General features: G+C 44.2%; 1 protein-coding gene across 2 annotated transcripts in view; it reads left to right on the top strand.

The window, feature by feature from the left end:
• Positions 1 to 16,052, top strand: part of SCAI (suppressor of cancer cell invasion) — a 455,550-nt gene that overhangs the window by 261,494 nt on the left and 178,004 nt on the right. For both annotated transcript variants that reach the window (XM_063936887.1, XM_063936888.1), the window contains exons 3-5: positions 11,213 to 11,308; positions 12,018 to 12,104; positions 13,041 to 13,139. In XM_063936887.1, the coding sequence (XP_063792957.1) occupies positions 11,213 to 11,308; positions 12,018 to 12,104; positions 13,041 to 13,139 (282 nt within the window). The remainder of the gene's footprint in view (positions 1 to 11,212; positions 11,309 to 12,017; positions 12,105 to 13,040; positions 13,140 to 16,052) is intronic.

Here is a 16,052-nt window from a genome sequence, read left to right as displayed (position 1 = left end):
AGGAATTTGTGTGTAGATATGGTATCCCTAGAATAATTGAAAGCGATAGGGGTACCCATTTTACAGGTGAAGTCTTTCAGGTCATGTGCAAACTGATGGGAATTAATAGCAAGCTGCATACTCCGTACCGACCACAGGCGAGTGCGAAGGTGGAGAGAATGAACAGCACTATTAAGAACAAGCTGAGCAAAGTGATGGCTGAAACTGGATTGTTGTGGCCAGAAGCTTTGCCACTAGTGTTGCACAGTATCAGGACCACCCCCAGGTCTCCCCTTTACCTATCACCTTTTGAAATTCTTTTTGGTCGACAACCTCATGTAATGATAGACCCCCAGGATGATTTGAAATGTAATAACGAAGTGACTGTGAGATATTTGGTTGGGATGAGCCAGCAGCTGAGAAATCAACAAAGAAATTTAAAGCTGGTGATTCCTGACCTACCGAACAGTAATTGTCATGACATTGAACCTGGGGATTATGTAATGATTCGAAATTTCTTACGCTCAGGTTGCCTTATAGACAGGTGGGAAGGACCATACCAAGTCTTGCTAACCAGCACTACAGCATTGAAGGTCGCCGAGAGAGAGACTTGGGTCCACTCGTCCCACTGCAAGAAGCTCGCTGACCCGGAGAGAACTCGTGACAAAGAGCAGAGTGTAGAGAACCTCGTATCACTGGAGTGTCTGTTCCGGGAAGGTTGAGAGGCAGGACTGTTGAAGGGCATCCAAGCACAGATCTAGAACCGTTGTTGTATCATTTTCTTTTTTTTCACCTCCCCCTGCATTTTCCTTTCTTTTCTCCTTCTTATTTTCCTCCTTTCCCCAAATGAAATGGATCGATCACAAGAGACTGCGTTTCGGGTTCTGTTAGTAATTCTGGTTTTAATCAGGATAGATTGTTTTGGTGAGAGCCCCAGAGAGGTCGAGCAGGGATCTGGAATGGTTTCTGATGACGAGTATGAATTTGTAGGATCTCAGGAGCGGCACATCGCTCAAGTAAAGGCTAGCATCAGTAAGCGCTCTGGTAGTCAGGGAGCTCGGAGGCACTGTGAGGGGTTATTGTCTGAGGAAAATTGTATCTGCAGGAATTGTGAAAATATAGTCGAGGATGGGTGCATCCAGAGATGTCAGTCCAACCTTAATATCGACATGGACCGTCATCCGTTGAGTGATTACCACTTACTAGTAGGTAAGGTCTTAAACCAGACAGAATGCTGGGTGTGCTCACAAGTACCTCAAGGTCAGAGCAAGTCAGGATTGGTACCATACACTTTAGCAATAGATGAGGTACTCGAATTACGGGGTGGGAGACCGGTGGACAAGAAATTACATTTTTCTAGGCCCCCTAGTTTGAAGCTCCATCAGTATCATGTAGACAGGTCCTTATTGTGCTTTAATATTTCCAATTACCTAAAACCAGGAAATTGGGAAGTGACGTGGAACAACCAGACAATGAACTTTTCACACAGAGCTGATAGGATACCCATAGAACTTGTACGCCAAATAGCCAAAAGTGGGAGGTATTATCGGTATAGGTATACTCGAGGAAGCAAGACCATGTGGGTTGGAAAAGTATCGCCAGGGTATTGTGCCCATATCATCCAGCCTGATACTTGTACTGAGCAGATGGGAAAACTAGGGATTGGTTTATTACTTGGAAAGTTTGTAATATGGTGATGTCATACTTTGTCCCCTATGTTCTCCCAGATGATGCCTATTTCATATGTGGGAGGAAGGCGTACAAGTGGCTTGCCCCAAGCTCAGAGGGATTGTGTTATATTGGGAGAGTACTGCCAGAGGTCATGACCATAACCCATGATAAGATGAAACTTGAACACATCATCAAGAGACACCTCCTAGATAGAGCAGAGCACGCAGCCTCTGATTTGATCCACGAATCCACCGGGATTCAGTTCCTTCTCGCATTAGACATTACCCGTGCTGCCAGAGGAACTATAAATTATAGGTATATCCATGCGCTAACAAACTTGATAAATAATATCACTGAGATGTATGATGACACCTTCAGGTATACGGGAAGGGAGTTACAAGCCTACAAGAAGGAACTGATCCAGCACAGGATGGTCCTTAATTATGTCACAGCCGTGACAGGTGGGTACTGTGTTACTCTGGCAACTCAATATGGTGTGAAGTGCTGTACATATATCACGAACAGCACTGACGACCCCACGAGATCATCGATCAAAAGATGGAAGATATCTTGCAGTTAAAGTTGGAGTTCAGAAGGAAGCACAACCTTACCTTAGCGACTGTGGGTAATGACTGACCGGCTGGGTCTCATGGTTGAACCCACGCAAATGGTTCTCAGGTTTAGGAGAGTGGGCTCAAAATTTCATTATGAGTGTAGGGAAGTTTCTCCTTTGTATTCTGGGAGTCGTCATAATTATTGGTTCGATATTTAGGTGTGTTTAAATTCTAATGCGGCTCAAGCACGGCACAAATTTAATGAGTCTAAGGAGCGAGGGCACTGTTATAGCAGAAGATTTAATTTATGACCTATCCATAGAGACAGTGATATGATAAGGATTGCAAATGAATTTCATGGCCTGTTTCGTTCACCTGTTTTCCTTTTGTCTCCCCTCTGCCCAGATACATCCATCCGGAAAAAGACATCAGCATTATCCAAAATGTTTATGTAAATGTATTTTTATATATGTGTTTTATGTTCATCTCTGCAACCTTCAGTTAATGGCACACATAGTCGACAGGTGATATCCACATATACTAGCACTCAAATATGTTTCCCCCTTCATGTATCATCAACTAAATGTGCACCGCATTTGTTGGAACAAGAAGCCGAAAAGAGCTCTGTAGTGTTTGTTGGCCCACTTACAGACCCTTAATACGGGATTAGAAGGATTTAATGTATACTTCGCAGTACCTCGAAGCTTATTTAGAACATATACGGCACGATGATACATTCCCCTCAGACATGGATTCATACATACATGCTTTTTACTATCCCACTAGGTCATACATTTCCCACCTACAACTCTCCCCGATCATCAAAACTTCTGTAGATATTGTATAGATATTTTTCTGTTTAGTGATTAGATAGTGGCAGTTATTGGTGGCTGCCAAAGGGTGGACTGTCAAAGTCGAAAAATATTGCAGTACACATATTACGTACAAACTACACACAGATGGCCTCCGTGCGCGTACTTGCTCTGCCGTGCGTGCGCATATTGGTCGCTCCTGCGGACCTGCGTATTAGCGCGTGGTATTAGTATTTACGGTAGAGTTTGTGAACGCATGGAAAAGCCATCAAGACACATTACATATTTAATCCAAATAGTGCACATTTTACACATAGGGGTATATGCAATTGCGGTCGAATTCCCGAAATTGTCGAATTTCGGGTAATTTTCGACCAAAAAAAAAAATTTGCCTATGCAATTCAGTGCTTTCCGACCAAAAAACGGATTTTCAAAATTCGACTTTTTGAAATTCGAATTTTTGCAAATTCGACTTTTCTGCAATGATATAAGTGCTGTAATTCGACCAAAGCATATTCAATTCAAGTTTGGAAATTCGACAGCAGTGCTTTTAGACAGCAAATTCGTCATTTTCAATCCGCCACACTTTGGAGGGTGAAAACAAATAAAAAAAATTTAAACATGTTTTTTTTTGTGGTTTTTTTTTTGGGGAATAGCAGATCTATTTATATTAGAAGGGATTAGGTACTTTTTTTTTTTTTTTTTGGAGGCACAAATATTATTTATATATTTTTTAAAATATTATTTTTTTATTTTTATTGCTGGAACGGTAAAATCCTAAAAAAAAATGGCGTGGGGTCCCCCCTCCAAAGCATAACCAGCCTCGGGCTCTTCGAGCTGGTCCTGGTTCTAAAAATGCGGGGGAAAAATTGACAGGGGATCCCCCGTATTTTTAAAACCAGCACCGGGCTCTGCGCCTGGTGCTGGTGCCAAAAATACGGGGGACAAAAAGCGTAGGGGTCCCCCGTATTTTTAACACCAGCATCGGGCTCCACTAGCTGGACAGATAATGCCACAGCCGGGGGTCACTTTTATGCCGTGCCCTGCGGCCGTGGCATTAAATATCCAACTAGTCACCCCTGGCCGGGGTACCCTGGGGGAGTGGGGACCCCTTCAATCAAGGGGTCCCGTCCCCCCCAGCCACCCAAGGGCCAGGGGTGAAGCCCGAGGCTGTCCCCCCCCCATCCAATGGGCTGCGGATGGGGGGGCTGATAGCCTTTTGTGATCATGAAAAGAATATTGTTTTTTCCAGCAGTACTACAAGTCCCAGCAAGCCTCCCCCGCAAGCTGGTACTTGGAGAACCACAAGTACCAGCATGCGGGAGAAAAGCGGGCCCGCTGGTACCTGTAGTACTACTGGAAAAAAAATACCCAAATAAAAACAGGACACACACACCGTCGACAGTAAAACTTTATTTCATACGTCGACACACACATACTTACCTATGTTCACACGCCGACATCGGTCCTCTTCTCCATGTAGAATCCACGGATACCTGAAAATAAAAGATCAATATACTCACCTCAACCAGGGTCCAGAGATAAATCCACGTACTTGTAGAAAATAACAAACCGGACACCCGACCAAACGGACTGAAAGGGGTCCCATGCTGACACATGGGACCCCTATCCCCGAATGCAGAGAGACCTCTCAGTGACAGCTGTCACTGAAAGGTCTCTAAAGCCAATCAGGAAGCGCAACTTCGTTGCGCTCACCTGATTGGCTGTGCGCTGTCTGAACTCAGACAGCGCATCGCACAGCCCCGTCCATTATATTCAATGGTGGGAACTTAGCGGCTAGCGGTGAGGTCACCCGCCGGTCAGCGGCTGACCGCGGGTTAACCCCACCGCTACCCGCAAAGTTCCCACCATTGAAAGTAATGGAGCGGCTTTGCGATGCGCTGTCTGACAGCACAGACAGCGCACAGCCAATCAGGTGAGCGCCACGGAAGTAGCGCTTCCTGATTGGCTGAAGGGACTTCAGTGACAGGAGTCACGTGATGTCCCGGCATTCGGGAGAAAGGGGTCTGATGTGTCAGCATGGGACCCCTTTCAGTCCGGTATGGAGCGGGTATTTGCGTTTTTTTTTTTTTTTACAAGTACGTGGATTTATCTCTCTGGACGTGGATTTATCTCTGGACGCTGGAAGGTGAGTATAATTTTTTCACAGGTACCTCGGATCGTCGGAGACCGTGGCAGTCGGCGTGTCAACATAGGTAAGTATGTGTGTGTCGGTAGTGTGTAATAAAGTTTTACTTTCACGGTGTGTGTGTACTGTTTTTATTTGGGTATTTTTTTTTCAGTAGTACTACAGGTACCAGCGGGCCCGTTTTTCTCCCGCATGCTGGTACTTGTGGTTCTCCAAGTACCAGCTTGCGGGGGAGGCTTGCTGGGCCTTGTAGTACTACTGGAAAAAACAATATCTTTTTATTATCACAAAAGGCTATCAGCCCCCCCATCCGCAGCCCATTGGATGGGGGGGGACAGCCTCGGGCTTCACCCCTGGCCCTTGGGTGGCTGGGGGGGGGGACCCCTTGATTGAAGGGGTCCCCACTCCCCCAGGGTACCCCGGCCAGGGGTGACTAGTTGGGTAGTTAATGCCACGGCCGCAGGGCACGGCATAAAAGTGACCCCCGGCTGTGGCATTATCTGTCCAGCTAGTGGAGCCCGATGCTGGTGTTAAAAATACGGGGGACCCCTACTCTTTTTGTCCCCCGTATTTTTGGCACCAGCACCAGGCGCAGAGCCCGGTGCTGGTTTTAAAAATATGGGGGATCCATGCCCAATTTTTCCCCTGCATTTTTAGAACCAGGACCAGCTCGAAGAGCCCGAGGCTGGTTATGCTTTGGAGGGGGGACCCCACGCCATTTTTTTTTCCGGGTTTTTCCCGTTTTTCCCCGTTTTTTTAAATCGCGGCAAAATCCACCAAATCGGCCGATTTTCGCCCGCGATTCTGGCGAATCCGTTTTTCATTGAATATGGTGAATTCCGGCAGCCACCTGCCGGAATTCACCTGGCGAATTTAGTCAAATTAAAAAACGGCGAAAAATTGCCGCGATTCGCCGTGAATTGCATATACCCCATAGCCTCCCTGCACCACAGCAGCACGTTACAGCAGTTTAAATGGTTTCAGAACAAAGGGATTCACCTTTACAGGATAGGAGGGGACAGAACAAGGTTATAAGGTGGTGTTTGGTATCCAGCTGTAGGGTATTTTAAGGGTAATATTCCGGTGTTGGTTTGAGGAAGATCGCATGTTCCTGCGGATAGTTATGTGCAGGAGCATGACAATGTCTATAATATTTGTCCTATTAAAAACACGTTAAAGGTTAAAGAACACAGTACGCCATTGGCGCAAAAAGTACCGCAAGGGTACTCCCTTAACTATACCTTAAGGAATGTACTTATACTGTAAACATTTGTGCAGTGACAATGTGTAGATGTAATGCAGTGTAACCTTGTTAGCTTAAAAGCTGTATGTGCGACTATGACGCTCTGAGAAACCTTTATGCATTTATAATAACCAATCAAATACCGGTCTAAGGTTCTAACGCCTTTAGTAAGAATGTTATTACTTGCAAAAAGAGTAGTACAGTACAAGTCACACACTACAATATAACACAGACTAACTAACCAGATAACTACACAGGAAATACAATACAATTATGTTTAAGGGAAAATGAGAGAGAAAGAAGAGAAGAGAAGAGAGAGAGAGAGAGAGAGATGGCTCACAATAACAATAAAGACAATATGTTTGCAGAGAAGCTTACACATGTGAGGAACAATCGCTGCGCATGTTAGTCAATGCTGAGAATCTTTGTGGAGAAAATACTTGAGCTTACCCATACTGGCTGTCCCTATATACACAACCCTACAATACCGCATGGGACAGAAGCTAGACTCCATTTTGGGAAACCTCCAATGATTCCAAGGACTGCAACACATGGTTGAAAGGGGGATGCTAGCAGCCATTTTAGATTTGCAGGTCCAAACACATGGCTCTCTCTGCTACACCACAATCACATAGCAGAAGACACAAGACTCCATTTTATTCCAAAATGTCCAAGCCTCAAAACAATGCATATGTTCTGATTTTACAATTCCAAACCATCTAAATCACCTTTCACAATTTCAAGCAAACACAGTATCTCAATAACCAGAGCATACGAGCTATCACCAGACCAGACCACCAGGTACCCACAAGTATCAGCCTGCCATTGCAACACGCACATATTCAAAGGTAACTGCATGGTGGTATTCATGATTAACAAGATATATTATAACATACCAGCACAATCTATTTTAAATCACCATAGGCAAACAAATACCACAAATGCTATGCTACAGGTTGTCTAATGTCCCAGCTACCATCACAGATTCCCAGATCTATCACACAAACAAGTTACAATATCCTATTTAAACCAGCACCATTGACCTTAAAGCAAACTGTCTATATTTCCTTATCTAGCCATGTGAATTCAATACTTAGCCTTTAGCTTGGAGGTCAGTCCTGGGGAGGTAGCCGCCATGCTGCTGGGTGCCAGGTAGCTGTGTGAGTGAGTGAGCCCTGTGATTTCCAGTGGATAATATCATACCTGCATTCCAGCTGTGGGGGTGTGTCAACCACAGGAAGTGTGTATTTCACAGTATGTGGGCTTTCTTGTATCAGTGGCCTTGGTTATGCAAAATGTTGGGTGATGACTAACACATTCCTGTCTTCTGGAGAGCTATTGTTTGGCGAATACAAAACAAAACCCTGTCTCTGGGTTTTGTTCGATATTCATGATGTCCACTTTCAGTTGAGACAATGACATCTCAGCAATCATTCTTCTGGAGACAAACCCTAACCCATTCGTAAACACAGGTGTTGGCCCTCCTCATTGAGTCTCAAAGCTCAGTGTAATTAAAGGCTATTGTACTCCGTCTGCGGGAAAGATACTGATTTGGAATACAATTAATCTTCAATTACTATTCCTGTGCTTAACTATGCATATGAAGATGTGAAGCCCTCCCAACATGCAAACTATTGTTTGGGGAATCTCTAAGGTCAAAGAGCAATTTGAGACCCACTGATACCTGCTGGACTCGGGGGAATATTAACTTATAAAATACATTATATGGTTAAATTATGTAACGATTGAGTCGCACGCTGGGCACACAGAAACTCTACCGTAAATGCGCATACAGTGCGCCTGCGGGTGCACGTAACAGCGGGTATGCGCACGCACAGGAGAGCGCACACATGCGCAGCGCGGACATGTATGAGGTGCAAATATGGCAGTGTGTATAGTGATATTTTTCTGACTTTGACAAGCAGAATATAGATATAAACTGTATTTACTGTACATTATGTATGCGGCGGGAATCCAGAGGAGACCACCCACAAGAGCAGTTGGAACAGACATCGCCCACCTATTCAAACCGACCTATGACCTCTCCTGTACTGTAAATGACCATCCCTGTGTCCAATGGACAAAGAGATTACAGTATCCATTGTGTTAAGTTTTGGAAGAATTGTATAAAGAGAGCCTGCTGCAGGCCTGGTCAGACACATGACTCACAAAGTTATCTATCAGATGACCCAGGACCAGATCTGGGTAGCGCGGCGAATCCACTCACGTATATGTACCATTGATTGTAGCCATTATTCTGTTGTATTGTATTGTTTGTATTGTAACCCCCTTTCAGCAATAATACGCTGTGGTGTCAGAACTCAGTGGTTTAACTACAGACTGGTGTCGTGTCTTCCTTTCCCTGCTAAGGTTTAAAGTGTATTAGTATCGCATTGCATTGCTGTATAAGGTTTAAAGTGTATTCATTGGGTGTGTACGCGCTGTGTGTACTTTGTACCGTCAGCGCGGCGTTTGTACGCAAAGTCCGTACACGGTACGGGACTCTGTACGCTAATAGCGTAAAATGTGCGTAGAGTGTGTATTAAGTTTAGCGGCTGCAGCGGCTCCATGGTAAAGTGTATTTAATGTGTGTATAAGGTATAGCTTTTCATTCCTGTTGATAAATCAGCATTATCAGATTGCAAAACTCCCAATAGTAAAACTCGAGTGTAGTGTTCAAATTACACCTTTCTTCTACATGTGCTCAGACTTACCTTAATGCCCTTTCTGCATTTATAATAATATATAAAAGGTGCACTGCGCTAAGAATATAAACACATATGCAATTAGCTAACAAAAAATGTTTCATCCCATTTTTATATAGTAAGTGGATCCAGTTGCACTAAAGGGCACCATACACTAGAACGATAATGCCCGATTTCATCCAATTTTGGGCATTTGGGCCGATATATAGGGTGAAATCGGCTATTCTGGAGGTGTTTCCGATCCGATGCGCGTTCCCGTTTTGGTCGGATCTGCTCCCCTAGATCCGTTAGTGCTGCACTCGTGATATGTCGGTTCCTGCATGCATGGCTGGGATCGCATACGATATAACGCATGCAAAATGTATCAAATCGTATAGAACCACTCCTGGGAAGCTCTCGGGAGAGTTCAAGAGAAATCGCCTCGGACTTCAGCCTCAGACATATCGTTGTAGTGTATGGGGCCCTTATGTTTTACTAAGAAATGGTGCTAGACCTCTCAAGTTGTGAGCTGCCAGTTCTTTAAGCTCTGATTTATCTTCACTGTAGTGAGGACTGGAGTTACATGACAAGTGTGGCGTCTGAACGTATTGTCTGCTGTGTTCACTATTTCTATACTGCATGGTCCTTTGAAGCTGTCACGCCGTTCTCACTCAGTGTCCCAGCAGCATTCCTCCTCACCTGGATGCCAGTCCTGGCTGTGAGCGGCTGCTGTTTCCAAGGCTAAGCAAAACAAGTGATTTTTGAGTCTGTTGCCCCCTCCCCTCCCGCAAGAGAAGATTGACAATTTCCTGAAATACACATGTAGGGGAAATCAATTGTATTTTTGTGCCTGATCTCACGTCTAAAGAGATGGGGTGATATTCAATTGCTTGTGCTGGAAGGCATATGATATAGGGCGTCCTCGGGAGGGTTCAAGCAGAAGTAATGGGCACTCGTGCCCATGGGCACAAACGATTAAATTGCTCTAGTAACTTTAGACGGGAGCTGCAGGCAGCGCAGAACATAATCCCCCCATTATGTGCAACTTTACCTTTTCTTAAAAGCTTTTCTTCTATTTTCTACTAGTTACTCATGGCTGTCAGCTGTGATTAATCAGATGTGACTGTTAAGAGCTTTACACTGTAGTGCCACTATAATTACTACCTATTTTTCTTTTTCTGTTAATGAAAGCACTTGTGGTGGAGACACTAAGCAAAGCGAGCCTTCTGGTCAGCTGCTCCTTCCAGAGCGTAATCCTGCATGCCTCTCCATATGTCCTAGGTGCATAAATCAGATTCCTATTAAAGCAAAAATAATGGAACATTTTTAGGACTTCCGAGAAGCTGTACAGTATGCTCTAGTGCTAACCTGCATGCAGTAGCTGGCACTGTCTGGAACAGCCCTCTTCATGTAAAGAGAAGTAGTGGTGGGAGTTTAGCTTTTTGGGTAACTGTTCACAGTGGCAGCCTGTTTCCATGGAAACCTCACCGCAGGTGGCTGTACTGTGTGACAGAGCGGTGCTGCTGTATGCCGGCAGACAATGCCAACCAGAACGTGCTGAGAATGTGCTAGGAAATCACTGCCCCAGACAGATCTGTACAGGGTCCCTGTGTCATTAACTAGGTGAATTGCACTCTGGTAATCTACCCTCACATGCACACTACTGTACTTATATTGAGAGTGCAGGCAGAGCTTGGCAAGCATGCAATTTCTCCCAATGTGGACCAGAAGGTCATAGAGTTGGGAGGGGGTAGCTTCCGTGGCCCAGAGTGTCCTCTCATTCCACAGCCCATTAATTTCACATTCTGTGCTGTGAGTGATAACGCTTTGAGCCAGGAGATGCAGCCAGTGAGAGGGGAGAACTTACTCTGCTTCCACATAGACAGTTCCTGCATAACTTTATCATGGCCATCTCATTTTCTGCCCCTGGGTGCAACATATTATTTGTAGTTGCTTATTTTGGTTCTATAAGCAGTGGCACTATAATATAAAATTAATAGTGGTAACTGTAAAGCTAATCGGCTTGTAGCTATGTCGCCTTTTATCTTACGCCAACCGGTTTTCCGTGAAGGTTGAGCACAGAAAACCCCCAATTAACGAACATTGTACACTTGTTTCAGGGACTTGCCTCAGTACGGACAGAAGCAGTGGCAGTCATACTTCGGAAGGACTTTTGATGTCTACACAAAGCTGTGGAAATTTCAGCAGCAGCACAGGTGAAGATGCAAGTTTTTACATTGTGTATGTTAAATAGGCCCAAGGGCAAGGGTGTAGCTACCATAGGTGCAGAGAGTGCAGCTGCTATTGGGCCCAGAGCTGAAAGGGCCCCACGTTCCCTGTGTTGTATACATGGGGCATAACATTAACTATGGCTCAGAAAATTAACTAGGGCACTATTATGGGGCATAAAATTAACAACTGCTGCAGAGGCATCGGGTCAGGGGCCCCTTCAAAATGTATGGGTACCACAAATTTCTGGCTGCATCCCTGGCCAAGGTCACTACTGTAGTACAGTTGCAGATTAAATTGACAAAGTCTTTGGGCGGTATCTGATGTAATTTCGGCCTTAAAAAAATGGCCTGATTTCGCAGTTAATGACCAGTGGTCATTATCACGGTATCCAAGTAGAGGTAGTTTTTATAAGCCAAAATTGGACCTGCGATTGCACGAAAACACATGGGTCCCATGTGTTGTTGCAGCTCTGGCGGCTGCTTATCTGAGGCACCTGAAGCATATTACTCCCCGTTAAGTGCCGACATCGTACGATAACAGACCCGGCATCGGAGCTAATACGATAGCTCCCGGCGATCCTATTAGCAGCGGCAAAGTACCGCTGCTAGTAGGATACCGCCCTTTGTAGTCTTAGATTTTTGTACATGGCTTTACATATTATTAAAAAATGTTTTTTGCCTTCTCCCTTTTTAGACAAGTCCTCGACAATCGGTATGGACTCAAGCGCTGGCAGATCGGAGAAATTGCCTCAAAAATCGGCCAGCTGTACTACCACTATTAGTAAGTACCCACTGAAAGGAAAAACCTTATTTCAGCATATTATGAAAAGACAGATATGTGCAGGCCAATCCCATTCTGCCGTAGCCTTTTAAAATCCCTATACAGGTTATTTTACTCTGCGCGCAAGCTGATAGCCACGGCAGTGTTATTCCTAAAGAGCTAAATGATAAACATGCAAAACCTTGGCCACCGAACGTAACAGAATTTGTTATGCCTGGCTGATATGAATAATTAAAGTGTTGCAATTTGTTAGGTTTTGTATGGGTTAGTCTATGACTGTTAGAGGGGGGCCTTCATGTTTGTGACCCTTACAATGCAGGGCTTAAGCAAAGCCTCCTCATTCTGCTTGTTAACTTAAAAGGCTTGCAGGAGGCATTGCTTTGTTTCCTGCTAGGGGAAATTCCGATTGAAGTTTTAAGGGCCACCCACGTCCAAGGTCAAGAGGTTGCAGTTGCCTAATTTTGAAACAAATAATAATTTTGCCATTACCTGTAACACCAAGTTTGTTTTACGAAAGTGGAACATTGAAATGGCAGCTTCACAGTAGGCTCCAAAATTCTGACATCTTAGCAACACGTAACTTTAATGTGAATGTAACGAACTGGTCACAGCTGTAAGGGGGAGATGTACTAAGCGGTGATAAGAGTGGAGAAGTCAGCCAGTGGAGAAGTTGCCCATGGCAACCAATCAGCATTGAATTAAAAGTTATAATTTGCATCTATAAAATTATACAGAGCGGCTGATTGGTTGCCATGGGCAACTTCTCCACTGGCTCACTACTCCACTATTTTCACTGCTTAGTACATCTCCCCCTATATCTAATAGAGCGCTAGATGTCACATTAATCGCGACACTACATATGGATGTGTATATACATATATAACAATAATATTATTGACTAAGATTCAGTAACAAGTCATTTTCCTTCTCTTACAGTCTTCGCACATCAGAGACTAGTTACCTTAATGAAGCATTCTCTTTTTACTCTGCGATTAGACAGCGTTCCTACTATTCCCAGGTCACTAAAGAGGACAGGTGAGACACTGTTTTGGCTAATACGATTGCTACATATGTATCAAACATTTTCAGAAATTTTACATGCAATATGAATTTCAGATATGTAGAAGATTTCCTAGCTGTGAAATATGTTTATCACATCATCGCCCTCTAGAGGCTGCTGTGGGATTTTGTCTGAGATGTCTATAAGAAGTCAGATGTGGTGATTAATTCTTGTGGCAGTAGAAAAAGCTCTCTTTTCCAAAAGACCTGGGGTCTCCAGCTGAGCCCTTTCTACAGTATACTACATGGGTTTAGGTCTGCTGATTTCTCTTTTCTGTCCTTGGGATTATGTGTACTGGCAGCACATAAATCAAGGGTCCAGACAGGGAAGCACAATGTTAGAATACTGATCTGGAAGTTCTTTGTAAAGGAATACACATTCGGAAAACAATAACTCTGCTATGTTCATTGTACACAGCCGTTCTATAACTGTATGGCTTGTCTATAACACATCCTAACTGATAAAGAACAAATAATTGATCATAGGTAATGCATGAGCTCGCCTTGTCTACCAACAAGGTTCTCTCACTGCTATATCAGTTAAAGGTAACTGCTAACACTTCTGCTGCTGTAGAATTATCTGCCATTAAATAGCTGTTCATTTTAGGACAAACGACCCCCAGCCATCTTACAATTGCTTGATAATCATCAATGATCTGTGGCATAATTGCATACTGGGGAGAATGCAGGTTTCTGCTCGTGAAATGACCGGTAGGCTTCCACACTGCTGTTATGGTAATGCCCAGAATCTTGCATTTTTAGCCTTCAATCCATTGAGCCCTACTATGGGGAAATCTTGGATAGCTGCTGTTTGCCATCTGGCAAAGACTTATGATCGTTAGTAGATAATGGTAGCGATCACTTTGTTACCCCACCTAATTGCTTTACTGAGGTCGAGGGGTCAGGAAATAAATATCAATTATAATATAACACCTAGGGGGAGGTATATCAAGGTTTGGAGAGAGATGAAGTAGTAACCAATTAGCTTCTGTCATTTTTCAAACACAGCCTGTAAAATGGTAGTCAGATGCTTATTGGTTGGTACCTTATCTCTCTCCAAGCTTTGATACATCTACCCCTAGTACTGGATAAAGTGAGTCACTAATTGCTACTTTAATCTATCTTTTAACAAAAATTTGTAATTTGTCTGCTTGATGAATACTTCACTGTTTTTCCTAACGGCTTATATAGTTTGTATGTGGTTAACAAACCCAAACGAGTCTGTGCCCACCTCACACCCTCACAACCTTGGGGACTTGCCTTCTAGTCACACTTCATAGTTTAAATGTATGGAGTGGTTTGTCCTGTAAAGATTTGTTGTTCATGGACATTCACTGCAGTCAGTAGCCTGGAAGCTGCTGACATTCGTTGTCAAGATAAATTACTGCAGAGGCTTTCATGGACGTGAAAATAAGTCCACTCGACAGGTACAAACGCGATAGGGAAGGCTGGATATTTGTTCAGACGTTTTGCTGCCAGCTCGCTCATTCATAAAACAGTCTGAAAGGATAAGCCATCAGCAAATGTGACTATGGACAGCTCAGCCTGGGTGAAAGAAACCTGCGGGAGGAATCCGGAGCTTTCACTGCTGTTTGGTAATGGTTTTAGAAGAAAAAGTTGCTTATTAATTTAACATTCTTCTCGTACACCAAACCTTGGTCCTAATTCAGACCTGATCACAAAAGCAAAATCTTTCTCTGATGGGCAAAACCATGTGCTCTGCAGGTGGGGCAGATATAACATGCAGGGGCAAACGCAGGATTTAACGAGGGTGGTTTCCGTGGGTGGGTGGGTGTGTATGTATATGCGAGTGTATGTGTAATATATATATATATATATATATATATATATATATAATATACACACATACATACACACATGCACACATACATACGTACAGAGTCTGGTTAACCATAGAAAACCAACACACACACATGTAAACACATACATGCATACATACTGTACATACATAAGCACACACACAAACCCACATACATACATACATACCATACAAATACATACATAAACTAAGATTTAAAACTTACATATACAGTGTTTTACTGTATACATTATACCAGGGCTTGGAGCAGAGGGGCGGCCACGGCAGTGTGAGGACAGAGGGAGCTGCTGTGGCTGAGCATGCGCAGCCAGCAGCTCCCACAGCACCCTGGACATTCTGTAAGCAGAGAGTTGCTTAACTCTCTGCCGTTGCTGCAGCTCTGCGTCCGCGACTTTTGCTGAGACAAGGACACAGCTGTCTCCGTCTCAAATTTTTTTTCTGGGTCATCAGGGGGGTTTCCAGCCAGGTACTCGGAACCCCCCCCCCCCTGCGTGTGCCACTGCCATGTGCAGAGAGACTTAGATTTGTGTGGGTTCTTTTGTTTCTGTGCAGGGTAAATACTGGCTGCTTTATTTTTACACTGCAATTTAGCTTTCAGTTTGAACACCCCACCCAAATCTAACTCTCTCTGCACATGTTATATCTGCCCCCCCCCCCTCCTGCAGTGCACATGGTTTTGTCCATTAGAGAAAAAGTTTGCAGCTGCGATCTGGTCTGAATTAGGCCTCTAGTTAGAGAAGAAACAGCATTATGATTTTGTTTATAGAAATGTCCTCTAACATGAAAATGTTGATTTGAATGATACACTTGGATGGTTGGGTAACTTATTACGCTCTGTGGGGGTAATTCAGACTGGATCATTGCAGCGGCAGCGATTGCAGTCTGAATTTACTTGTGGAGTACGGCTGCAAACGCCTCTGCCTAATTGAGAGGCGGTCACTGGGCGGGAGGGGGCTTGCCAACGGTGCTAGAACGCCGTTGGCGGGGCGTGGTCCTGACAACACAGGAGTGTCCAGACCGTTTCAGGGGCGGTCCACGGCGGCTGCGTG

This window comes from Pseudophryne corroboree, chromosome 8 (genome assembly GCF_028390025.1).
Source record: "Pseudophryne corroboree isolate aPseCor3 chromosome 8, aPseCor3.hap2, whole genome shotgun sequence".
In the NCBI taxonomy this organism is placed as follows: domain Eukaryota; kingdom Metazoa; phylum Chordata; class Amphibia; order Anura; family Myobatrachidae; genus Pseudophryne; species Pseudophryne corroboree.
Note: the sequence above shows the minus strand (reverse complement) of the source record. Positions and strands in the feature narration are given on the sequence as shown.